A 25,480-nucleotide genomic window follows, 5' to 3' on the forward strand; every position below is an offset into this window, starting at 1 on the left:
CCAGAGGCCGCCCAGGCGCCCGTGAGTCACCGGCAGCCGCGCACACACACGGAGACAGGAGCGGGGCGGTTCGTATAAAAGCGTCGCGGCGCTGCCCTCCCCCTCGTGCATGTTCCTCGGGCTCGCCTTCCCGGCCCGTGCCGCCCCGCACGGCGTCTAGGAACTGCCTTCCCGGCATTGTCTCCGCTTCGCCCTCCCCGCTTGGAGTAGCCAAGCCCCGGCTTGCCTCCGTGCCTATGCGGAAAAGAGGGAGGGAGCCCTCGCCCCCCTTTCCTCGCGGACGACGACGACGACGACGCTGCTGCTGCTGCTGCTGCTGCTGCTGCTAACTTGTGGGGCGCGGAGCGGAGCGGCGGTCGGCGCTTAACGATGGACACGTTCGCGCTGGGGGGGCTGTGGCTTCTTCTGGCCGCCTGGGCTTGCCTGCAAGGAGAGCGCGGCTCGGTGCACGGTGAGTCAAGGGGGAGCGTGCCTTTATGCGCTTGCCTGCTTTGCCTGGGGTTGCGGGGGGGGCGCGCGCTATGGCTTGGGCCGGCCCCACAGCTAACCGTGGGGGAGGGGAGATAGCGCCAATTAACGCTGGGCTTCCTCTGGTAAGGAAGCCCCCTCCTAATAATGGAACATCTGTAGCCAAGGTGCACTTCCCTCCTCTCTCCAGAAGACCAGCAACATGGGATTCAGAGGCTGATTTAAGGGCTCTTGTCAAATCGGGGTTGACAGGAGAAAAGAGGAGTCCTTGTCTTTGCCGTGAGAGGAGGAGGAGGAGGGGGGGGGAGTGGGAGCTGGCCTCTGAGAAGGATGGCAAGAGGGTTTCTTTGTCTCCCATAGCTGTTGCTGTAGGGCCTTAACCCTAAGGACTGGCCCTGGAGCCTCTCTGATGCTTGCTGGCAAGTGCTTCTGAGCCAGGGAGATGCAAAGGAGCAGTTTAGCCTGTCCCTGATAGCTCTTGATAGTGCACTAGTTGGGGAACTTTACCCCAACCCTGAACTCTGTTGGCTGCTCTCATTAAGAACTGTGTTCTTACCAGCAGATAGTGACCCAGCCTGGAGGCCCCAGGCAAACCTAATTCAATCAGGTCTCAAAAGGAGAGCAAGGTTGGTCCTGGCCAGCAGTTGGAAGGGTGACTTCCAAGGAATACCAGGGTCATGGTGTGCAGGCAGATAGTGGCAAACCACCCCTGAAGGTCTCTTGCCCAGCATCCAGACAATCTTAGGATCTCCTGGTTACATTGCACATATCCAATACATTAAACAAGCAGGTAGTTAGTCTTTAAGTACCAACTGCAATGGTGCTGTTTCCTAAAAGCATATATAATAACAAACTCAAAAGGAACTTAGTAATTCTCCTGTATTGATTCTAGTGTAACCTTTGGGAGTTTGGTCTGAGCAAGGCACTAAACACATGGGCATTGTTCTAAGAAATGTTTTGGTTGGCACGTGGGACTAACTTGGGCACTAGCGCTGCTCTTTTAGCAATGGGTGTATTAAGGCCTTCTAAGTAACACTGGTATGTAGGGACTGAATACTTCAATCAACTGCTTTCTCCCCCCCCCCCCAAACTAGGCAGTGTTCTCTGTAGCCTGGCTTCTTCACTCCTTTCCTGTCTGTTACCCAAAGCATCTTGCATTATTCTGTCCTCCATTTTAAACTGAAGACAAGGAAATCCTTGAAGAACATTATCAGGGCCAAGATGAAATGCAAGAATACAGATAGCTTGTCTTCAAGGTGTTACGCTGAAAAAATGGAACATAAGTGGCTCTCAGCATATGAATCAGACATGGAATGGATCACTCTGCTGATTCTACTAAGCCACCCTCACTGAACAAATATTGGTAATGTCAGCAAGGGTAAAACGCTTCAAGGTTTTTGGCCTGATAGCCAACCTTTTCATCCTGGGATGAGTAGGCTGTTCTGACGGTGGATTTGTTTTGGATAGTAAAAGCCTTAAGTGTGCTTTGAGATTTGCCTTGCATCTCAAAAACAAAGCCAAGCCACCTGTTTTCTACTTAATGGCAGCAGTTGTTGAGACTCCCACGGAGCATGCCAAAATGCTTTGCCTAAACTTAATGCATCCTTAGAATTAAGACTGCAGCTATTGGAAGTGAGCTTGTACTCGTCAATACAGTGGCTCAGAATAGCTGAAATGGACATCCATTATAGGTTTGCTCATAGGCCCTGAAGTAGAAAGCTATTCAAGAACAAAAATACCTGCCAGGACAGTAACTCTTTTCTGCTTGGTATTTCCCTGTAAAACAACCTTTACATACAGCCAACAGCTCAGAATGGTTTCAAACTGTGAACCGCTGTTCCAGCTTAATTGAATGGAGATGTATGCCAACAAGGGTGCTTAAGGTAACCTGATGTTAAACTTAGGAATGTTGTCTAAACTCTGTGTTGGAGCTTGGTGACTTCTAGCCAGTATCCATCACTATCCAATGCCTGACTTTCTAAGAATACCTACACGTACGAGTTAGCAATGGATACAATACGTACTTCGTGTTGAATGTGTAAACTGCTATTCTTTGAAGAAAGGGGAATCTTGTCCAGCATACTGCCAAGCAAAGAGATGTTGACAGACAAAACTGTAAAGACTCTAATGCATCCTCCTATACACATTTCATATGAGACTATGTGTGGAGAATTCAGACAAAGTAGGCCTGCTACTCTTACTGTATATGCAAGACTTTGCGTGTGCTATGAATGGGGCATGCTCAGCAGTGTACTCCAGAGCTAAGGTTGTATATGTGAAATTCGACTTGTGATTAATCTTTAAATAAGGAGCTGGGCAGTTTTTCCAGTAATTTGAGTTGGGTTGACCATGCACTCACCTTCTTCTTTGCCTTATCCAAGCAGTCAAGCTGTTTACCTTTTAAAATTGGTTCCTGTCCTGGTTCTGCATCTGTTCTATTACTTGGGGATGGGAGGGTGCGTACCAAAGAAAACATTTCTGCAGCAAAATATGAAAAAGTGTACAAAGTGCAGAAACCGAATAAACCAGTTTTCAGAGATGGGGGAGTGCTTCCTTGTGGTTACTCAACACTCATTGGTGGTTTTGTCAGTAGGCATGTTAGTAATTGCAGAGATTTTCCACCAGGCTGCACTGCCACATGTTGCTGCTTCAGTATGCCTGAATATCAAGCGCCTCATCCCTTGGATTCCCAGATCCCCCAAAACAACACTAGCCATGCGTGTTTAAGTGCCCATTGGTATTTGAACCATTGAGATTTGTACTGTCAGCCTGTCACTCTGCATACTAGCTACCACTTGTAGCTACTGTCACTAGCTACATGTGGTGTCTCTCAGTTCAGTTCTTCGGGCTCCCTGCTGAGGAGATAGTGTACCAACACTGGTGCTTCCATGGATGGTGCAGAACAAGGGACTGTCCCACTGGTGGATGGAAGGTGGGGTGGAAAACAACCTGGCTGAATATTTCTGCATTTTGAAACTTCTGCTTAAAAAAAAAACACCCAGGGACTGAAGACATGAAAAAAGAAAACGTTGCAAAACAACTTTCATATACCGTGGTGGAAATGTGAAGGTAGTGCATCCTCACCCCTGTGGGACATCTACTTGGAAAGCAGGGTCACATGCAGAGACAAAAAAGCCTGCGGGAACTCCAGAGTGGAAATGGAAGAAACCTGCCCAGCAGGGACCCCAGTTCCTTGCCCAGATGATGTCCCCCCCCCCATATCAACCCTGGATGTCTCAACATTTAATGAATAAGTATTAGGAATTCTGCCTTCCTGAAATGTCAGAGCCATACATACTATGAGAACTATTATCAGACAGGATCTTCAGTACTTTGCATACAATTGCTGAACAAGTTGCAAATGTATTAACACTTCACTACGAAACAGACTAAAAATTTCTCAAATTAGCTCAAGTCTTGCTTTGTTTTTCTAAGGTGTTGATGGAACATTCAGATGTTCCAATTTAAGTGGTCTATTAATTTGAAAAAGTGCTACCAAAATTGTAACAAGTCTGAATAGTATTATACTGCAGTAAGCTTACAAGTAGTCTTATTTCCAAAATGAGTTCTCTAAAATGCATCCAAAGTAGCATTGACCATGTTTCTGCACTGCTGTGGCATTTGGGAAGATGCTGTTTACGCCAAGAGCATTAGAAGTTCAGGGTTTCCCTTGGGGTGGGATATATGGTTTTAGAAACATAATTATTGATATTCTGATACATGATTTTAACGGCTTCAGTTTTCTTGCATTAGGCCTCAGCATTACTTACATTCCAAACACGGAACACACATAAAATCATAGAGTTGGTAGGGATGTCCAGGGTCATCTAGTCAACCCCCTGCAGAACACAGGAAATTCACAGCTACCTGCCAACCAGTGACCCCAGTTCTTTGTCCTGATGATGTGCCCCCCCCTCAATAAAAACAGAATCTGTGGCCAGTCTGGCCTGGAGAAAATTTGCCTGCTGATCCCAAAGTGGCAGTGGGCATTTCCCTGGGCATGTGAGAAAGGGCCACAAGAGCCAAGCATTAACACAATCCCTTCTGCTCACCCACTTACAATCGGCCTAAGTTCGCAGAAGCAGCATTTCTGTCAGATGGCTATCTAGTCTCTGCTTTTCCAAAGAACAACCCACCATCTCCTAAGGCAGCCTGTAACATGGTGTCATTTGAATGGCAAACATGACCACATAGGTTACTAAAATGAAATCAGACTAATGTTTTTTATGGTAAGGGGGAGAATTGGGTGACAACTTGAACTAAAATGTTGACATTTTGGTAAACATTTTAGTAAACTAAAATGTTGACATTTTAGTAGTCTAAAGGCACAGCTGAGTTTCAAAGGTTCTGTTGGTACAATTTGGCTCTTGTGTTCTTTCTGAATCTGCGTGCAATTCTGTGTAGGCAAGTAATGCTGTTTAGCTGGTCTAACCCAAGGGAAAACCCTGAACGTCTAATATTCTGGACTTAAGCAGAGATCTACTGGACTCTGCCTAGAATGGTCTGGAGCACAACTGTTTCAACAAGGGCTAAAAATAGATGTGCCCTGGCCAACCTTGAGGTGACAAAGGTAAATGCCTGCATGATGCAGCAACCTGAAGGGAAAGGGAGCATTGGCATCACGCAGCTCTGCCACTTCCTTGGACTTTAAAATGCCCATATCATGTTGCAGAGTTATTAGAACTGCATATGCTGAAGAAGACTTGACTACTGTGGTTCAGGGTAGCTTGGTGGAAGGGAAAAGAAGAATATGACACAAGCAAATCTTGCCGGCAGCAACAGCTGTGAAGAAGGTGCTCCTGATTCCAGGTCCCTTGAATGATTGGTAGTCCTTTTTTTGCCCTGGTATATATAGCAGCATCTGAGCAAAAGGATCAATGAGAGACTAAACCCTGGCATGTCATCAGCATCCAACTACACAGCCAATTGTTTACAACTACCAGATCTTGTGTTTGATCTTAAACCTCAGCACCCAGGAAATCTGTTCCTTTTTGAGGTTGGTAATTAAGTTCAGTGCTTGTGCTAGCTGTACTCCTTTATTACATATTCAGGTGGGTAGCCATGTTTGTCTGAAGCAACAGCACAAAGTTTGAGTCCAGTGGTACTTTTAAGACCACCTATGTTTAAAGCTTAAAGGTAAAGGTATCCCCTGTGTGAGCACCGAGTCAGGTCTGACCTTTGGGGTGACGCCCTCTAGCGTTTTCATGGCAGACTCAATACGGGGTGGTTTGCCAGTGCCTTCCCCAGTCATTACCGTTTACCCCCTAGCAAGCTGGGTACTCATTTTACTGACCTTGGAAGGATGGAAGGCTGAGTCAACCTTGAGCCAGCTGCTGGGATTGAACTCCCAGCCTCATGGGCAGAGCTTTCAGACTGCATTTCTGCTGCCTTCCCACTCTGCGCCACAAGAGACTCTTTAAAGCTTATACCCAGAATTAAACTTTTGGTCTTAAAAGTGCCACTGGGCTACAACTTTGCTTTATTACAGTCTGTGAATAGTAGCTTAATGTAGCTCTATTAACTGAGTACCTATGTTGTTTTAGTTTGGTTTCATTGCTTTTTTCCCCATGTTATCTTGTTCCAGAAGAAGGCAATAGGACAAGCATCTGTCATGAAGTTTTTGCATGCTGCCCTATAATAAATTAGTGTGTGTTATGGGTGGTGGTATACAGTTGTCCTAACAAACCTCTTATGAAACCTGTAGAATGGATCCTTTGGAGTTAGGAGTTAGGCCTAAAGATCCTGTCTGATTCCCAGAATGATCTGAAGATGGCCTCTTTGGATGAGGAGATGTTTTACATTTCCTCAACTATTGTTCAGGCTTCTAATATCTGTAATGTTTGTCCAGAAATAGGATTAAATAGGGTATAAGAGGGGGCTTCAGCAGTGCTTCATCCTATTATTATTTATTATTTATTATTTATTATTTATTATTTATTATTTATTATTTATTATTTATTATTTATTATTTATTATTTATTATTTATTATTTATTATTTATTATTTATTATTTATTATTTATTATTTATTATTTATTATTTATTATTTATTATTTATTATTTATTATTTATTATTTATTATTTATTATTTATTATTTATTATTTAATTTTTAGACCACCCTTCTCCCAATAGGTCTCAGGGCGGTTTACAACATAAATAGTTAAAACACAATAAAATCTCCATAAAAACCCCTATTAACATCAGCAAAAGTTACATATAACATATAGCGGCGGTGGTCACATTTCTGATCTTAGTTCAGCCTGGTGGAGAGAATAATATTCAGAAGAGGGTGGCACCAGTACAATAGATCTAACAATGATCTCGATGTTAGAGATCTCAATATTGGAGGGGATCCTCTGATGAATTAGTGGGAGAGCTGCCCTGGCCTCAACCATATGCCTGGCGGAAGAGCTCCGTCTTACAGGTTCTGCGGAAAGCTGGTGGATCCCACAGGGCCCTTAGCTCTTCTGGGAGCTCATTCCACCAGGTTGGGGCCAGGACTGTAAAGGCCCTGGCCCAGGTCGAGGCCAGGCGAACATCCCGTGGGCCAGGGAAAACCAGTAAATTCATACCCGCAGAGCGGAGTGCCCTGCGGGGGGCATAATCAACCAAGCGGTCCTGCTGGTAGACGGGACCCAGGCCGCGTATAGCCTTAAAAGTCAATACCAATACCTTGAATCTGATTTGGAAACAGACTGGTAACCAGTGCAGATGACAAAGCACCGGCTGAATGTGGGCCCTCAAAGGTGTTCTAGTGAGGACCCTGGCAGCCGCATTTTGGACCAGATGTAACTTCCGTGTCAAAGACAAGGGAAGGCCCACGTAGAGCGAGTTACAGAAGTCTAATCTGGAAGTGACCGTTGCATGGATCACTGTGGCCAGGTGTTCCGAGGATAGGTAGGGCGCTAGTAGCTGGCCTTGGCGAAGATGGAAAAATGCCTCCGAGCTACATTGGTGACCTGAGCCTCCATAGAGAGGGAGGCATCAAATGTCACTCCCAAATTCCTGGCAACTGGTGCAGATGTTAATTGCACCCTGTTCAGGCATGGGAAGTGCACTTCCTGGTCCTGCCCTCTTCTGCCCAGCCACAGGACCTCCGTCTTGGAGGGGTTGAGTTTCATGCGATTCTGCCTGAGCCATCCAGCTACCGCTTCCAAACAGCTGGCAAATGTATCCGGGGTGGAGTCCGGCCAGCCGTCCATTAGGAAGTAGAGCTGGGTGTCATCCACATATTGGTGGCAACCCAGCCCATATCCCCGGACCAGCTGGGCTAGAGGGCGCATATAGATGTTAAAAAGTGTGGGAGAGAGTATCGCCCCCTGCGGAACCCCACAAGGGAGCTCACAAGGGCTCGACATACTCTCCCCCATCGCAACCCTCTGCGTCCGGTTCTGGAGGAAGGAGACCAGCCATTGAAGCGCAGTCCCCCTTATTCCAGCTCCGGTGAGGCAGTGTACCAATAACTCGTGGTCGACCACATCAAATGCGGCTGACAGGTCTAGAAGCACGAGAATGGCAGAGCCGCCCCGATCCAGCTGGCGCCGGATATCATCTAAGGGCTGGATGCAGGGTACTACCCACCACATTTTATAAAGGCTTGCTTACTCTTCAAGGCTCATTCCTGAGATGTGGCTACTTGTGGTCCTCTGCTTTTGTAGCAGCTGTGTTTTCAACATGGTATCTGAGCAAGTGTGCATGCACAGGAAAGCGCATACCTTGAATAAAACTTTGTTGGTCTTAAAGGTGCAACTATATTCTAAATTTGTTCTGTTTTAGACCAACACGGCTGCCCACTTGAATTGGTTTTCAGCAAAAGTCCAGTAGCACCTTTAAGACCAACAAAGATTTATTCCAGACGTGAGCTTTTGAGTGCAAGCACTCTTCATCAGGCTTGCACTCCAAAGCTCACACCTGAAATAAATTTTGTTATGCTAGTTTTGTTATGCTGCTTCAGACAGACCAACATGGCTACCCGCTTGAATCTATGGTTTTCAACAGTACTTCTAGACAAGCTGTCCAATGAGCTGTACAGTTGGACTAGGTTCTCTGAAGTAGAGATTGGGTAAAGCTAATTTGTTTTAGTTGGCCTAACCTCAGCTTTGCTGAGCACTGTTTCACATTGTTCAGCAGACCTTAGTAATATGCCTCTGTCAATTCTAGATTCAAGTTTAGCACTGAGGGCCTGTTAGGAGCATTATAGTATAATGACCCTGTACTCAGATGGAACTTCAAGACCCTGTCTTAAAATGGCTGTCCAGGTAAATTTAAAGTCTAAGTCTTGGCCTGTTAACCTGCTAATATTGTTTCAGATAACTTATATGGCTTGTATGTAAATTTAGAGTAGAGTATTTGATTCCCCCTTTAATAGAAGTAGCTTCCAATGATTTTTACAGGAATAATTTGGATCTATAAAGCTTTTATTTTTGTTTCTTTGCCTGATGCCTCACATGCTGTGGCTTAAACATCACTTTGCACACCTATGCTAGCTTGTAGTCTCAATTATTTTGTCCTTCTCCAGGCACAGTTTTGCAAAACGTTTCCTGGATTGCTTTTTAGCCTTGCCTTTGTATTTGTTTTAGCTAGTACAAAATGCAAGAATATTAATAATCTGATATTATAGATCTGTTGAACAGACAGTACAACTCTTAATATTAAACCAAATATGCAGAACAGTTTCTCATGCTGCCCAGTCTTGTCATTTGGTAGAGCTCTTTTCAAGAATATGCACATCTTTGCTATTGCAATAGCTTCTACAAATCTTTAGTCTTAGATTTTAACTGCTATACAATTGGGCTTGCTACATAGATCTGTATGTACACCTGGTCTAAAAGTGGTTCATTTAGGCACAGCCAGAGCTGATTCTCTACATATTCTTGAAAAAGTTTGGGCTGTCCTGAAACTGACAAAATTAGGTTAAACCTTTACTGCCAACCTGTCCTTGTTTAGGTGAAAAGATATTTGTTGACCCAATTGATGAATATTGTCTTAAAACATTATTGAATAACTGATGGCTTATTTTTCATTTTAAGGTGCAAGAGTAAAATGCGAAGATAATCAGTTCCAGTGTAATAATGGCCGCTGTATAACTCTACTATGGAGATGTGATGGGGATGAGGACTGTCTTGATGGCAGCGATGAGCTATCCTGTGGTAAGAACTTTGACGTTTGGGTGCCAGCAACTGGGCCTGGGAATGTCTCAGTTAAAGGGAAAGTTTTCCATGGAAACCCTCAGTAACTTTTTTTAAAAGCTGTATAAATGGAGGTTAACACTGTTAGTCAATGCCAGCCATACTAAGCCCTTTCCAAAGTGATTAACTTGTTTTCAGATGATCACCAGAAACCTTAGTTCTGATATCTTAAGAGGACTTTATTGAGTATTTTCTAATACAACTTTTTGCTAGTATAAAAATTAATATAGTGCAGGGCTTGGTGGGAAAAAGAACTTCCTGGTACAAAATCTTCTAGCCATACTTTCAGTTATTCCCCTCTGGCATGCTGGATGTGTTTTGCTGATGACAAGCCATGCAATGCAAAATTACAGGCGTCATATCCATGTACACAAAAGAGGCATGACTAAAGGCTGGTTTTTATTTATTTATTTTTTATTTATTATATTTATATATACCGCCCTCCCCGGAGGCTCAGGGCGGTTTACATTCAACTTATAAACAATACATGGAACAGTCTTCGTTAATAATCATACAATAATAACAGTGGTTGTAACAGTTTAACAGTATAATATAACAGTATAACAATAATATAACAGTACAACAATGTAACCGTGCAATGGCACAACAGGTCCAGAGCGCTCTGGTGGAGTTCTGGGAGGAAGGGGGGGAGAGCGGGGGCCCTTCATTCGTTGTTGGTTGTGCCTGGTCTCAACCAAACGCCTGGCAGAAGAGCTCCTTTTTGCAGGCCCTACAGAACTGTTTAAGCTCCATCAGGGCCCTGAATCTCTTCTGGGAGCTCATTCCACCAGGTGGGGGCCAGGACGGAGAATTCTTTGGCCCTGGTCGAGACCAGGCGGACTTCTTTAGGGCCAGGGACCATTAGCCAGTTGGTGGCGGTGGAGTGCAGAGCTCTTTTGGGGGCACAGGCAGGGAGGCGGTCCCTCAAGTACATTGGGCCCTGACCACAAATGGCCTTGAAGGTAATTACCAGAACCTTTCATCTGATCCGGAATTCAACTGGCAGCCACTGCAGTTGGTGGAGAATGGGCTGGATGTGGGACCTCCACAGTGTTGCTGTGAGGATCCTGGCTGCTGCGATTTGGACCAGCTGTAGTTTCCGGGTCAAGGCTAAGGGCAGGCCTGCGTAGAGCGAGTTACAGAAGTCCAGTCTAGAGGTGACCGTCGCATGGATCACTGTGGCTAGGTGTTCCGGGGCCAGGTAGGGCGCTAGTAGTTTGGCTTGGTGGAGATGGTAGAACGCCAGCCACGCTACCTTTGTGATCTGGGCTTCCATTGTAAAGGAAGCATCCAGAATCATGCCTAGGTTCCTGGCGGAGTCAGTCGTAGAGAGCTGTGCATCATCCAGGGCAGGCAGGCGCGCTTCCTCGCATGGGCCCCAGCCACAGGACCTCCGTCTTTGAAGGATTGAGCTTCAGGCGACTCTGCTTCAGCCATCTCGTCACTGCTTCCAGGCAGCTGGCTAATGCTTCTGGGGGGGGGGGGCGAGTCAGGATGGCCATCCATTAGGAGGAAGAGCTGGGTGTCATCTGCATATTGATGGCAACCCAGCCCAAACTTCCGTACCAGTTGTGCAAGAGGGTGAATGAAGATGTTGAATAGGATAGGAGAGAGGACCGCTCCCTGTGGGACTCCACAAGTAAGTTGTTGGCGGTCTGATGTTTTCTCTCCTATTGCAACCCTCTGTCCACGATCCCGGAGGAAGGAGATCAGCCATTGGAGGGCTGTCTCTTGTATTCCGGCATCGATGAGGCGGCAAGCTAGAAGCTTGTGATCGACTGTGTTGAACGCTGCTGAGAGGTCTAGTAATATCAGCAGTGCCGATCCACCTCGGTCCAACTGGCGACGGAGGTAGTCCGTCAGGGCGACTAGCGCTGTCTCTACCCCATGGCCAGGCTGGAAGCCTGACTGGGATGGGTCTAGGACCGAAGCTTCTTCCAGGTACTCTGTTAGTTGGTTTGCGACAGCCCTTTTTTGCCAAGGGATGTTTATGGAGTTCTTTTTGAGGCCAGGTAATAACTCCGCTCTTTTAAGTACAAGACCAGATTGACCTGAGAGGTTTTGTAACATGACATGCCAAAGAATAAGATGGTAACTTGAAAGATCAATTGGCTGCCATTATGCATAAGCATCTCACTGCCAGTCAAGTGTTTTAGGACAGTGGTCCCCAACCTTTCCGAGGCTGGGGACCGGCAGGGCATCGGGCCGCGCCCCCGCGGACCGCGCCCGTGCGGGCCACGCCCGCGGGCCGCGCCCACGGATCGGGCCGCGGGCCGCGCCCACGCCGCGCCCGCGGATCGGGCCGCACCCGAGCCGCGCCCGCGAGCCGCGCCCACGGATCGGGCCGCGCCCACGGGCCGCGCCCGCGGATTGGGCCGAGCGGGCGTGGCCCGCACAGGCGCAGCCCGGCCCTGATTCCCTCTCCCCGCCTCCCGCAGTAAGAAGCTTCCCGGGCCGCAAGCTTGCGGCCTGGGAAGTTTTTTACTGCGGGGGCGGGGCGGGGAGAGGGAGCCGCGGCCCGGTGCCATGGCCTTTGCGGCCCGGCACCGGGCCGCGGCCCGCAGGTTGGGGACCACTGTTTTAGGAGATTTTGGTGTGGCAGGCTTTGATAGCTTGCTTACAAAGTCAGACACTCCCATTGCATTGGGGCAGGCCTGGGTTCGAGTTCTATGAACTAGCTGTAGCATTTCTGCCAGTGTTTAGTACCACTGCACTGGGGTGGGGGCTGCTAGATGGCAGATTCAGAGTACCTCTTGACAAAACATATAGATGTCCTTGGGTCAATGCTCATTTGGATGGAAAGCATAACCAAAAGTAATGGTTATTCAGTCACAAGATTAGTGTTATTCCTATAGCCGGGCAGTTCCAATAATTTGAATTTTCTAACATAGGCAATAACATTGTGTGTATTACTGTTGAGTGCCATAAATCCAGCTTCTGCTTTGCCATATCTGTTGACCATTCCTTTTGAGTTTTAATGGCAGGTACTTGGTGAAGACCCTGAAAAGTAAGGTATTTTAGCTGCTTAGTATAAAGATAGCACTTTATGCCTTCTTTTGAAGTACTTAATTGGAGCCAAGCAGAATACTTATGGCTGACTAGTTAATAGGGTATATATCAATGGTTGGGATAGCTGTTAAATAGAGCATTTAGATGCATATAGGGAACTCTTGTTCTGCCAGGTTGACATATAGCTTCTCTTTTCAGTGAAGAAGACATGTTCTGCATCAGATTTTGTATGCAACAGTGGACAGTGTATACCAAATAGGTGGCAATGTGATGGTGATCCTGACTGTGAAGATGGGTCTGATGAAAGCCCTGAGCTGTGCCGTGAGTAGCCAAGCCCCTGAACCTACATATTACCAGTCTTTTAAAAAAGTGAAATGGTATTATATTTGGCACGCTACTCTGTTCTGCAGGATACAATTTATAGGAAGATGAAACATGGCATGCCTAATTGCAAGTAGACTTGTATTCGTTATGGCAGAAGAGCTGAATTTTCTGCTAATAAAGAAGTGTTTGAACAGCTGTGTCTTAATCTGCCTCCTACGACCACCATGCAATCTTAAATCTACCTCCTACATCCCTAAACTGTTCTCAGACTTCAAGGGGAAAGCAATTTTAGTCCTTGATTGACACGACTTAATTTCTCATGTGACAATCAGTTTTCAAGCAGTCATATACAAACCTTACATAAGCTATACATTGTAACAGAATGTTATTTCCAGAATGCATTAATCACCCTAATGGGTCTCTTGAACTGGGTTAAATATAACAAATGCATACAATAAAAATGCAGGGGAATCAGTTTTATTTTTCCTTTGCCTCCAGTGACAAATGCCTTCCTGAACAATATTTATCTTCTAAAGATCTGATAGGCAGACCTTCCCCAAATAGGTAGTTCTCCAATGCTAATGGTAGATTGTATAATTTACCTAAACATATAATAAATCCAACCTCTAAATTCAATCCTAATCTTGTCCCGACAGACATGAGGACGTGTCGGCTGAATGAAATCAGCTGTGGTGCTCTATCAACTCAGTGTGTCCCAGTGTCCTGGAGATGTGATGGTGAAAATGACTGTGATAATGGTGAAGATGAAGACAATTGTGGTAAGCTTGAGTAGATGGCCATGTTTCTGAAACAGATGAAGGAGAACACAGTGATGGGCAGGAGCAGCACTGCCCCATCAAGGAAGCAAAGCAACTGCTTGTGGTGTGTAATGATCCCCAGATAAGCTAACAGCTGAGAAAGAGAGAGAGAACACCATTAAACAAAGGGGGAAGAGAAAGGAGGCAGTGCCCAGGAATCTTCTCAGTTCTGCAACTGACTTCTCTGCAGCAGCCAGTGTAAGTGGTGCTGTTGGGACCTTCACTTCACACCTGTTGGGGTCGACTGTGAGGAGGCATAGGAACATATGAGTATTGAGAAGCAGACTGGTGGATGCCATTTTGCCCCTGGGAATTTCTGCGTTCCAGCATACTTCATATAAAGCTAACTTGGTCACTATAGCCTTGATGCATTCAACAAAGTGACGAGCTGGCAAGCAATTATACCTGACCAATCTTTATTAAAACACTAGCAGAAGAGCCCATTGTGCATAAAATACAACCGGCTCTAGGGAGATGCTGCAGCAGAGCCATTGAGACTGGGAGGAGGCGTCTGTGGGGCCTTCCTGCAACCCCCCAGACTAAGGTGAACCTATTAGGGCCCGGAAGAGTTGTCTCCACCCCACCCGGGCGGCTGCCACTGTCCCAGATGGGCGCTGCACAGGCAATGGACTCCCAGCCACCCTGCAAGACTAGATTACCTGACTGCCAGCCATTCCCTAAGGTTGGAAGGAAGTGGACAAGGTATTTGGGGTGGGGTGTCCTCTACTTTATTGATTTTCTGTGGGGAGAGATGTCCCCAAGGGCCAATCAGGGAGGCGGAGGTAGTTGGGGTTGGGCACCCCCTTCTTGATTGGTCCTCCGGGCAGTGGTCCCCAACCTGCGGTCCATGGCCCGGTGCCGGGCCGCGGTTCCCTCTCCCCTGCAGTAAAAAACTTCCCAGGCCGCAAGCTTGCGGCCCGGGAAGCTTCTTACTGTGGGAGGGGGGGAGAGGGAATCGGGGTGTCCGGGAGGGGTCGCCAGAGGGACGGGGCCTTTGCCGGGAGCCCAGCCCAAGGGGGCCGCTGCCTTGCCTGCCTCCGGGCTCCTTCGTCCTCCACCTCTCTCCTCGGCCCCACCGCTGCCGCTGCTCCGCGCTCGGCTCCCGGTGCGGCCCGGCCATGTCGGGGCTGCTGGGCAAGCTGTTCGCGACGGGCCCGGGCAGGAAGGGCGCTGGGAAGGGGCCTTCTCTGCAGGAGGCCTGCCAGTGGCTCCAGGCGCGCATGCGCGAAAGTGCCGCACATGGCACATGTGCAGGCGGGGCAGTTGCCCTGCCTGTCCCCAGCCGAAAAAAGGTTGGGGACCACTGCTCCAGGGGGTAAGTGATGTCCCCAATGACCAATCAGGTAGCGAGTGCATTGGGCACAGGCATACCTGACAGTATTATGAGGACTGATGATGTTTACCCCACCTTTCCTTGTGGTTGATCTCAATCTTGTGCATCCCTTTTAGCCAATGTAACTTGCAGTGCAGAAGAGTTTACATGCACCAATGGACAGTGTATTTCCAAGAACTTTGCCTGCAATGGTCAAGATGACTGCAGTGATGGTAGTGATGAAGTAGACTGTGCACCACCTACTTGCGCACCTAATATGTTCCAGTGCAAAAGCACTTCCTGCATCCCTGGTAACTGGGTATGTGATGGTGATGTAGACTGCCCTGACCTGTCAGATGAATCTCTAGAGCAGTGTGGCCGCCCACCTCTTCACACTGTAACATGCAGCCCAGATGAAATGCGATGTGGAACAGGAGAATGTATTCAGGGCAAGTGGCGTTGTGATGGAGATGCTGACTGCAAAGATGGGAGTGATGAGATCAATTGCCGTAAGTAATAGCCCTGTATGGGGGAGGGAAGACTCTGGCTTCTTGGTTTTGCAGAGGAGCTGACTTTGATGTTAATATCAACACTTCCTCTTCTAGCTTCTCTGACATGTAGACCTGACCAGTTCAAATGTAATGATGGCAGCTGTATCCATGGATCCAGGCAATGTAATGGAGTAAGGGACTGCGTAGATGGGTCTGATGAAATAAACTGTAAAACAGGTTAGTAAAAGTGGAACTGGCTAGTACCAAAACAATTACTTCTGGCCTGAAACTGTAGGAAATAGTCTAAAAAACAGTCTCCACTTGATGATCTTTTAGCAGTTCTAAAGTAGAACTCTGGCTTTTGCAGAATGGTTTCCTGTGCTAGGAGGTAGAGGTATCTGTTGTGGGCTACTGCTTGTAACCAAAATCTCTGCAAAGTTTATTTGGGGCTTATAACTTAGGCACTATTAAAGAACAAAAAAATTATGCAGCAGTCCATAATACTAGTGATAAAATTACAGTATTTGCTGATGTATAAGACTACTTTCCCCCCCTGAAAAACATGCCCCCAAGTGGGGGGGGTCGTCTTATACGCCAGGTGCACTTCAGTTGGGATAGACATAGCTGCCCATAGTGGCCCATAGTACTGTATTTTGAGTGGAAATGTTGGGAGGTCGTCTTATACACCCAGTCGTCTTATACGCCAGCAAATACGGTATTTAGTTGCAAAGCATGAAGCTTTGAACAGAGGAACAGACTCTTCCTGACTGTGTTACAACTTCTCTCCCACCTCCAGCTGTCCAGTGCAGTGGACCTAACAAATTCAAGTGCAGGAATGGGGAGTGCATAGAATCCAGCAGGGTATGTGACCAGCAACTAGACTGCAGAGACTGGAGTGATGAACCTCTGAACGAATGCAGTAAGTTACAGCCTTAAGCAAATATAATCATAGCAGTTGGGTCAAGAGTCTGTTTCCTCAGCTGAGAAATTAACAGTGGCTTGGTCCAATGGGAATAAGTTTTCTCAAAGTGAACTTCAACGTTCTAAATATAGTTGAACTACATACAACAATCAGCAGTTACTTGACACTTTATCTGGAACCAGACAAGCAAAGTGGTTAGTTAAACGCTCAAGCAACGCTTGCCTCTTAACAGGACACAATCTACAAACTTGTTCTCTGGTTCTCCCTCCCTACCCCCTTGTTGCATCTTCATTGCACATACAACCATGTTTTATTGGTGAGGGATGCAAGTATTGGGTGTGGATCAATTGTGCTTGGAAGGGGCAAGCAGCAACATGTCTAACATCAGTTTCTTTCCCAGATGTCAATGAATGCCTGGTGAACAATGGTGGCTGCTCACATATCTGCAGAGACCTGCCTATTGGTTATGAATGTGACTGTCCTGCTGGCTTTGAGCTGATAGACAGAAAAACCTGTGGAGGTAAACATGCTGTGTCAGTGGGATGGTGGTGGTGGTGGTGGTGGTGTTGTACAAGGTCATGAGGCTAAACTGTGTCCCTCTTCTAGATATTGATGAATGCCAGAATCCTGGTATCTGCAGTCAAATCTGCATAAACCTGAAAGGAGGTTATAAATGTGAATGTAGCCGTGGGTATCAGATGGATTTGGCTACTGGAGTGTGTAAAGCTGTTGGTAAGTAACTTAAAATATGCCACAAAACTGCTAGTCTCCAAACAACTGGATTCAATTTTGTTTGCTGGTGGTATTGGCCATTGAACCTGGGACCTTCTGCATGGCAAGCAGTTATTCTGCCATTGAGTTGCAGCTTCTCCCTTTATGTGTTTACAGTAATCCTGTTCCTGCAGTATTTGGCTCTAAGTCTTAACATCTAGCACTTGATCTGGTAGCTTTTATACTTAAGCTATTCTTGCAGGAAGAGAACCATGTCTGCTATTTACTAATCGCCATGACATCAGAAAGTTTGGCCTGGAGAGGAATGAATATATTCAGATTGTGGAAAACCTAAGACATGTTATGAGTCTGGATGCAGATATGGCAGATCATAAACTATTCTGGGCTGACTTTGTGCTGAAGGGTGTCTTCAGGTAAGTGGTCTATATAACTTCCCTGAAAAATGGAGCATAGAAGGAGGGTCACAGAAGTTCCAGTAAACTGAGCGTTTAGAGATATAACACAAGGTTCATACATCTCAGATGGCTGAACTTAATCTACCTCTAAGGGCATATTTTAGACACATGTGTACAATAAATCCCTCTGTCCTGATACACCACTGATCTTAATGATCACACAAGAATGTGCCCAGAATTAATACAGCTCCTGGAAAAGAACCTGTGCTTAAGTTTCCAGGTGGCAGTAAAAAGACTTGTGTTAAAATACATCTTGAACATTCAGTACAAAATAAAATGCTTGTCTTAAGACACTGTTCTTGTCAAAGATAAAGACCATTTCTTGATCTGTCTCTAGAACAAAGTGGTCTAGATACATGCAGTGCTGTTGTCTTCAAGACAGGGGCTTGTTAAGCAGCTCTGCCCAACATGGCACCAAAGTTAACACTGGAAAAACTGCCTAGCTATAGTTAAATAGCAATTTAAGTTGAACCTATGGAAGCCTGGGTCCCAGAATTGTAGCATCTTGGGTTAGGCAACCGCCAGATAGAATCTACTCCAAAGACAGAACAAAGCCAAGAATAAATTATAAAGGGTGCTTAAAATCTGGCAGGATATACCCAGACTCACACATTTCTTCCCCTTCCCAGTTCCTTCATTGACTCCCATGACAGAGTTGGCAAGATTTTCAGGACCACGGACAATGTGCAGAATCCTGGAGCCGTTGCCATTGACTGGGTTTATAAGAACATCTACTGGACTGATTCCAACTCAATATATGTGGCTAACCTCCTTGGCACAAAAAGGAAGATCCTGTTTAACACAGACTTGAGAGAGCTGGCCTCAGTTGCTGTGGACCCTCTTTCCGGGTGAGCATTATAAAGATTAATTGTGCATTCTGGAAATGGAGTTTTGGTCCCTCTGAAGCCTGACGCTTTAAGGCATTAATAGCCACATGCTGGTGATACTGAATCAGTATTGGGGGACTTGAGTACAGCTGCCGAAAGTTACAGAAACAAGATTTCAAAATTAGCTCTGGAGTCATGCAGCTATTAAATATGTGCAGGGGATGGAGAATGAAAAAAGGCAGTCGCTAACAGGCATGCAGAGGTGGGGGGAGAGAAACTTCACGTTTCATTCATGAAACTCAGCTGGTGCTAGGAAATGCTCATGCAATAAATGCAGAATTAGATGTCGGCCTCTTTGTGGATAAAAGCGGTGGTTGATGGAGCAAGAACAAGCATTCTGGAATAAGCCTTGAAGTGTTGCTTTGTTTTTCTTACAGCTTCATGTATTGGTCTGATTGGGGGGAACCAGCCAGAATTGAAAAAGCAGGGATGAATGGTCTTGCCAGGCAGCAGATTGTAACAGCAGCAATTGAGTGGCCACTTGGGATAGCACTAGGTAAGTTAATCTTGGAACTGCTAATGGAAGTAAAGTTTGTGCTTTAAAGGTAAAGAAACAGTGAGTAAAGGGGACCATAATTGCTGGAATGTGAACGTAGACTTCAAAGCTATATCCCACCCGAAATCTAGCTAGTAGAGAGTCTTTGGGGGTGACTTGTCTGTTTGTTGTGGTCTTGAGTTCTGGCATTGTTCTGAAATAAGAGCCCTAGTAAGGACTGCCTTGGTATTGACCTTAATTGTGCCCATTACTTAGAAGCGCATCACTGCAAAGCTTTAACAAGAAGTCCAGTTATAAATGCATGAAAGCAAATAGGTAAGCTCTTGTTAAACCATGACTGTAACCTCCTAAGTGACGGTGTCCTATGCTTCTCTAGATCTTGTAAAGAATCGTCTCTACTGGGTTGATGCCAAACTGCATACACTGTCCAGTGTGGATATGAATGGTCAAGATCGGAGGGTTGTGCTGCAGTCTCATGAATTTCTTGCTCATCCTCTTTCTCTGACAATATTTGAGGTACGAACAAAAACCACCTATGACATGAATTCAGTAATGAAAAGGGTTTAATCTGAGATGCCAAAATTGGACAGTGAGAATGATGCATGCAGTGGATGGAATGGGGCATCAATGTGTTACATGAGTGAGTTCTCCAGGCGTCTCTGAGATATGTGTTCAACTTGATTCTAAGCAAGGGTAGCAAGGAATGTAGAAAACAGACCTGCAGAATGAAATATCTTTTTGGTTTCTAGGACCGTGTCTACTGGCTTGATGGGGAAAATGATGCACTCTATGGTGCAAATAAGTTCACCGGTGCTGAAGTGGCAACGCTAGTAAACAACTTGAATGATCCTCAGGATCTCATTGTCTATCATGAACTTGTGCAACCTACAGGTAACATCAGCGGACTGCATGCTGTAGGCTTCTTGCCAGGCCTGTCGTCTGGTTAGTTGCAAAGTGGCCAGTAAGGCTAATAGCTGGACCACCTGTCATAGCCTTGCTTAATACTCAACCTTGAGGTTTACAAATGCTGATAGGTGCCACAAGGGAGGGGCACATAGCATCTTACTGTAAAAAGATAAGCACCTTTTGCCGTAACAGAGCCCTGGAGATGCATTCTTCCTGTTTGGAGCCTTTCATATTGTGAGTCACTGAACATGCAGTTGGGCGTAGGTTGGGGTTGCAACGCAAAGGCAGGCAGTGTTACCATCTAGATAATACCCTTTGTACCAGGTTCTAATTCTTGCTGCTGTCTGACCTATGACATTGCTACCCACAGGAAGGAACTGGTGTGAAGAAGGTATAGCAAATGGAGGCTGTGAATATCTGTGTCTGCCTGCTCCTCAGATAAATGAACACTCTCCAAAGTATACGTGCTCATGCCCAGCTGGATCAGCACTGCAAGTGAATGGCTTAAGATGTAGAGGTACTGTAGTGGCTTTATCCCCTGCACAAAAATCTAGCTGAGCTGAGATTTTTGTCTTCTGCAAAAGATGTCTTGTGAAACCCCTGTGTTTGGGCCTGGTCACTCAACAGCATTGACTCCATGCCTGGCTTCTGCATACTCATGGGCATTGCATGCCATAATAGCCATTTGCTCATATATCAGCCTAATATCGGAGTTGAATATGCATAGTAAAATTATGGCAGATGGCTTCTAAAACCACCTGCGACACCAATTTGCGAGGTTAATTTCCTCTGCAGTTCAGGTAGGTATTTTTAAGTGGGTAACTGCTAGTCTGCAGTAAAACAAAACTTGAGCCCAGCTGCACTTTAAGACCAACACACTTTTTCCCCCAAGGTATAAACTTTTGCAAATCAAAGCTCACTGTTGGATAATACATAGCTTATACCTTGGAAAATGTTGTTAGTCTTTAAGGTGCTTCTAGACTCTTAATTCAGGTAGAATAACTTAAAGAACTGAAGATGGGTATAAGCTGACCTGCACAGCCAAAGGCTATATGAAATATTGGCAGTTCAACTTGTTCCATGGCTGCTGCTTGGAATAAAGCAATCCACTTGGAACAGTTTGCAACAAGACGGTCTGGTTATGGTGCCTTTACAATACAATAGCCCAATCAAATTTAGCCCTAGGTAAAGGCATAGGCTGATCTGAATACAAATGCTGCATTCCTTGCTGGAATGCTGTCTAGTGAGTATCTTGGATAGTGTTTGAGTTCTTCCGCAAAGCAGCAGCTGACTTGTGACACAGCATAAATTTCTACCATTCAGTCATGCTTATCAATCTGAGACTAGATAGAGCTGTAGGATGGCCAAGAGAATACTGTGTTGGAAGCTTCTACCAAAAGAATGGAGCAACTTACATTTTCAACAGTGAAAGTTGTCATTCCATGGCAAAATCAAATCCCTTCCAGTCAAAGCATTTACATGCATGGTCATGTTCATCTGCTATGGGTGTTCCACATTCACAAAGCCATGCAGAAACCTGGGATTTAACTGGGCTTCTTGCTCTACAATTAGTTTCAGGTACAGAAACTACTGAGACTTACACTGAGGCAAAAGACAGCAGTACAACAGAAAAATCGCTTGGACCCCTGTCTGGAGGTATTAGTCCTAACATAGGGCACAATACTGTGTTAGCAGTAGTAAAGCAAAATAAGTTAATGCAGACAAATGGCTAAAATGGGAGGGTAGAAAGTGGGCCAGTGAAGGGGTCTAGGCACAGTAAATCTACTGGCGGCTTGGATTCTCAAATCTGTAATAGCACAAATTCTAGTGAGATACATTGCAGACTTGCCTTTAAATTCTCAAGTAAGAGGACATAGCCGTGCTTGCAAACTGAATTTTGCCAGTTCTAAAAAAATGCTGGTAAAATGTAGGAAATCTAAACTTGGCCTATTTGTAGGCAACAGAACTTGCATGCCCCAGTAGCAGATGAGGATAACTGTTCAGAGGAGCCAGCTTGGTGAAGTGGTTTAAGAACACAGTGACTTCTAATCCAGGGAACCAGGTTTGATTCTCATCTCTTCCACATGCAGCCAGCTGGGTGACCTTGGTCTAGTCACACTCCTGTTAGGGCTGTTCTCACAGAGCAGTCCTGTCAGCTCTCTCAGCTTCACCTACCTCACAAGGTGTCTGTTGTGGGGAGAGGAAGAGAAGATGATTGAAAGCTGCTTTGAGATACTTTGGGGAGTGAAAAGCGGGGTATAAAAACAAACTATTCTAAGCTGTTTAGAGTAATGACATAATTGGCATACCACAGCACAATGTAAGCTTTGTTTTCTACAAGACACTCAACCTCACTTAAGAAGGAAGGTATCTTGATGTATGAGTGGGGCTTGCTTGGTATACAAGTTATTTCCTTAGTAGAACTAAGTCCGTACTTGTTCAGATTGTATGTGGTGATGAATAAAATGGATTTTAAGCCATGGCTTTTGTTTTCTAGGGCTAAATCTGACCAGTCCAGTGTCAGAAGAGCTCGCTTCTGCTAGGAGTTCCTCAGCTGCATGGGCTATTCTTCCTGTATGTAAGTATAAAGGAGAGCATTGATAAATACAGAATGTTAGCCGAGTAAGACTGCAGCACCACTTGGCATATAATATAGCTGTTCTTCTGGGGGGAGAGTAGCTATTTTTACCAAGATGACCCCTCAGTAGCTATCTAAGCAAAGATATTCTAGCTAAATAATACCACAATTCTTTTTCAAGTGTTGTTAACCATGGCAGCAGTGGGCGGCTACTTCATGTGGCGTAACTGGCAACACAAGAACATGAAGAGTATGAACTTTGACAACCCAGTGTACTTGAAAACAACTGAAGAAGACCTTTCTATAGACATTGGAAGACACAGCAGTTCAGTGGGACACACATATCCAGCAGTAAGTGAACTTCAGCTATTTCATTCTCCTTTGAGATACGTGGTGCCCAAGTCAACAAGGTAGCTCAGAAAAACCATGGAATGCTACATAATTCCAGTTATACCTGAAAGATCAGGTCCACAATTTCAAAATGGCACCATCCAACAACTTTTCTAATGAAATAGTCTCACATGCCTTATACTGACTCAAACTTTTGGTCCATCCAAGTCAGTATTTTCAGACTTTAATCTCATTTAAGGCTGATTCCAGTTAACAGGTCAAATACAACTTAAGGTGTAGAAGCTTATGAGAACAGATTAGAAAGAAGTCTTCTCAATTCAAACTTTAATGATGGTTACAGTATATGCAATGAGACTACCAAGTTGCTGAAAAATATACCCTACCTTCTACCTAGAGCTAGAAGAAATAATAATTTATATTTATTTAATTTATATACTGCCCCTGTTGGATGTGCTGTCTTCGGATTACAATCCATTACAATACAATACAAAATCCCTTAGTTAAATTATACTTAAAATAACTGTCAGCAGCGTTGACACAATCATTGCATTGTTGCTATTACAAGAAGTATGAGGAGTCAGAAGGAAGGGGGGATGTGGGAGAAAGGGGAAGGTCCAGACAGAAGGACTAATGCAGCTCCTAATTGACTTCAACCGTAGGCCTGGCAGAAGAGCTTCGTCTTGCAGGCCCTGTGGAATTTAGCCAGTTCCATCAGGGTCCAGATCTCCCTGGGGATCTCATTCCACCAGGCAAGAGGCCAAGCAGACTTCTTTAGGGCGGTAATCCTCAGCTGGTTGGTGTTACTTGACCAAAGTGCTCTCTGGGGAATGTATTCAGAAAGGCGGGGCTCAGACTGCATAAGGCCATAAAGATTCAAACTAAGACCTTGAACTGGATCTGGAACTTGCCTTGGGAGCCTATGCTACTGCTGCAAAGCAGGTCTTATGTGGGCTTTCCATGGTGTTTATGTGAATATCTAGGCAGCTGTAATTTCCAGATCAGGGTCAAGAGTAGACCTGTGTAGTAACTGCGTCTGCATCACAATTGCATGGAGCACAGTGGCTAGGTGTTCTGAGGCCAGGTAGGGGTCTAATAGCTCTGCTTGGCATAAGTGGAAAAACACCACCTGCACTACCTTTGTGATTTGAGCTTCCATCTTTAAGGAGGCATCAAGATCGCTCCAGATTTCTGGCCGATTGTGCTACAGTAAGCTGCACCCCATCCAACCTGAAAAGGCATGCTTCCTGATCACGTCCTTCCTTTCCCAGCTAGCAGACCTCCATCTTTGCAGGGCTCAGTTTATGATGGCTTGCTTTAATCCACTCCATTACCACCTTCAGACACTGGACCAATGCGGTCGAAGCATTAATGCTGGCTGACAAAACTGGTGATAGCAAGGGCTGTCTTCATTGGCAAAGGTCTTTTGTTTTCTCCGTATAAAACTTCACTGTATGAGACAAAATAATTCAATGTCTTTTCCTCCTAGATATCGGTGGTAAGCACAGATGACGACTTGTCTTGAGTCATCCAGTAATCGCAGTCTGATCTGTACTTTTTTTGGACACTAATGAACACCAGTGGCTAAACAGGTCCTTTCCCATCCTGGAAGAATGAGGATATGTGGCGCAAGTTCACAAATCATTTTCATACGCTAATAGAAAGTTGCAAATCATTTTGTCTTAACAATTCAGTTTTTGATAATTACTGGTGACTGCAACCGAGACAGTATTGTTGCCGCTGGACGTGTACAAAGCACTTTCCAAAAAGCCATATTGAATTAACTTGTCCTATAGAGGAACTACCTGTAAATAATTGTACAGGCCCACTTGTAAATGTTCTTAAGAACAGACTATTAAGCACTTTGGAAAAAACACATGTAAATTATTGTAGAATATTTCAATGGTTGGGCAATGGCAATAGGAGAAAACGGGTTACTCACATTAATTGCCAAAAATTTGTAAACTAACTTTTGTATGAAATGTGAATTTGTCCTCCCTGAACCACCTGCAGAGGTGTGCAGAGGACAACTGCTCTGTATCAGAAACCACTGTAAATTTCACCACTGAAATGGGATTAAAGAGAAACAAATCTCTGTCTTGGCTCCTCTTTACAGTCATGCTGGCATGTGATGGAATTTTCTTTAGATTAGGGGCAGAAGCCCCTCCCAATACCAATGCTAGGCAGCAGTCTTGCAGGCATTGCAAGCTAGTGCTGAAGGAGGCATACAGAAATGAAGGTGAAAACCTAAAACTGCAACCAAGTCTGAGCCCAATGACACCTTAAGTCCAACAAGTTTTATTCTGAGTATCAGCTTTCATGTGTGTGCATACTTCAAATACATTGAAACAAATCACCAACCATTGCACATAGGTAGAAGGTGAGGAGGGTGTTGGCAGGAAGGTAGAGAATTTGCATGTGTGCTTTTTTTATCCCCCTTGCCAAGGGTCAAGGTTATAAGTAATAGAGGCCAGGCAAGCCTTACCAGACCTATAGCCTAAAGCAAGTTTTGCTGTAGCATCAGCTTCTCTGTCTAGTTCTAATGA

General features: G+C 45.4%; 1 protein-coding gene across 2 annotated transcripts; it reads left to right on the plus strand.

The window, feature by feature from the left end:
* Positions 1-116: 116 nt before the first annotated feature.
* VLDLR (very low density lipoprotein receptor) lies at positions 117-25,029 on the plus strand. 2 transcript variants are annotated; one of them, XM_077344901.1, is made up of 19 exons: positions 117-451; positions 9,498-9,617; positions 12,864-12,986; positions 13,646-13,768; positions 15,257-15,628; positions 15,725-15,847; positions 16,407-16,529; positions 16,933-17,052; positions 17,139-17,264; positions 17,506-17,677; positions 18,349-18,567; positions 18,984-19,102; positions 19,479-19,618; positions 19,852-19,993; positions 20,379-20,525; positions 21,581-21,664; positions 22,506-22,586; positions 22,768-22,937; positions 24,424-25,029. In XM_077344901.1, exons 1-19 carry the CDS (start codon positions 370-372, stop codon positions 24,457-24,459), a joined length of 2,622 nt encoding a protein of 873 aa, XP_077201016.1. In that variant the 5' UTR covers positions 117-369; the 3' UTR covers positions 24,460-25,029. The 2 variants fall into 2 exon arrangements, with proteins under 2 accessions (XP_077201016.1, XP_077201017.1); XM_077344902.1 differs by lacking the exon at positions 21,581-21,664 and having other exon boundaries at positions 119-451.
* The last annotated feature ends 451 nt before the right edge of the window (positions 25,030-25,480 follow it).

This window comes from Paroedura picta, chromosome 7, assembly GCF_049243985.1.
Source record: "Paroedura picta isolate Pp20150507F chromosome 7, Ppicta_v3.0, whole genome shotgun sequence".
Lineage (NCBI taxonomy): Eukaryota > Metazoa > Chordata > Lepidosauria > Squamata > Gekkonidae > Paroedura > Paroedura picta.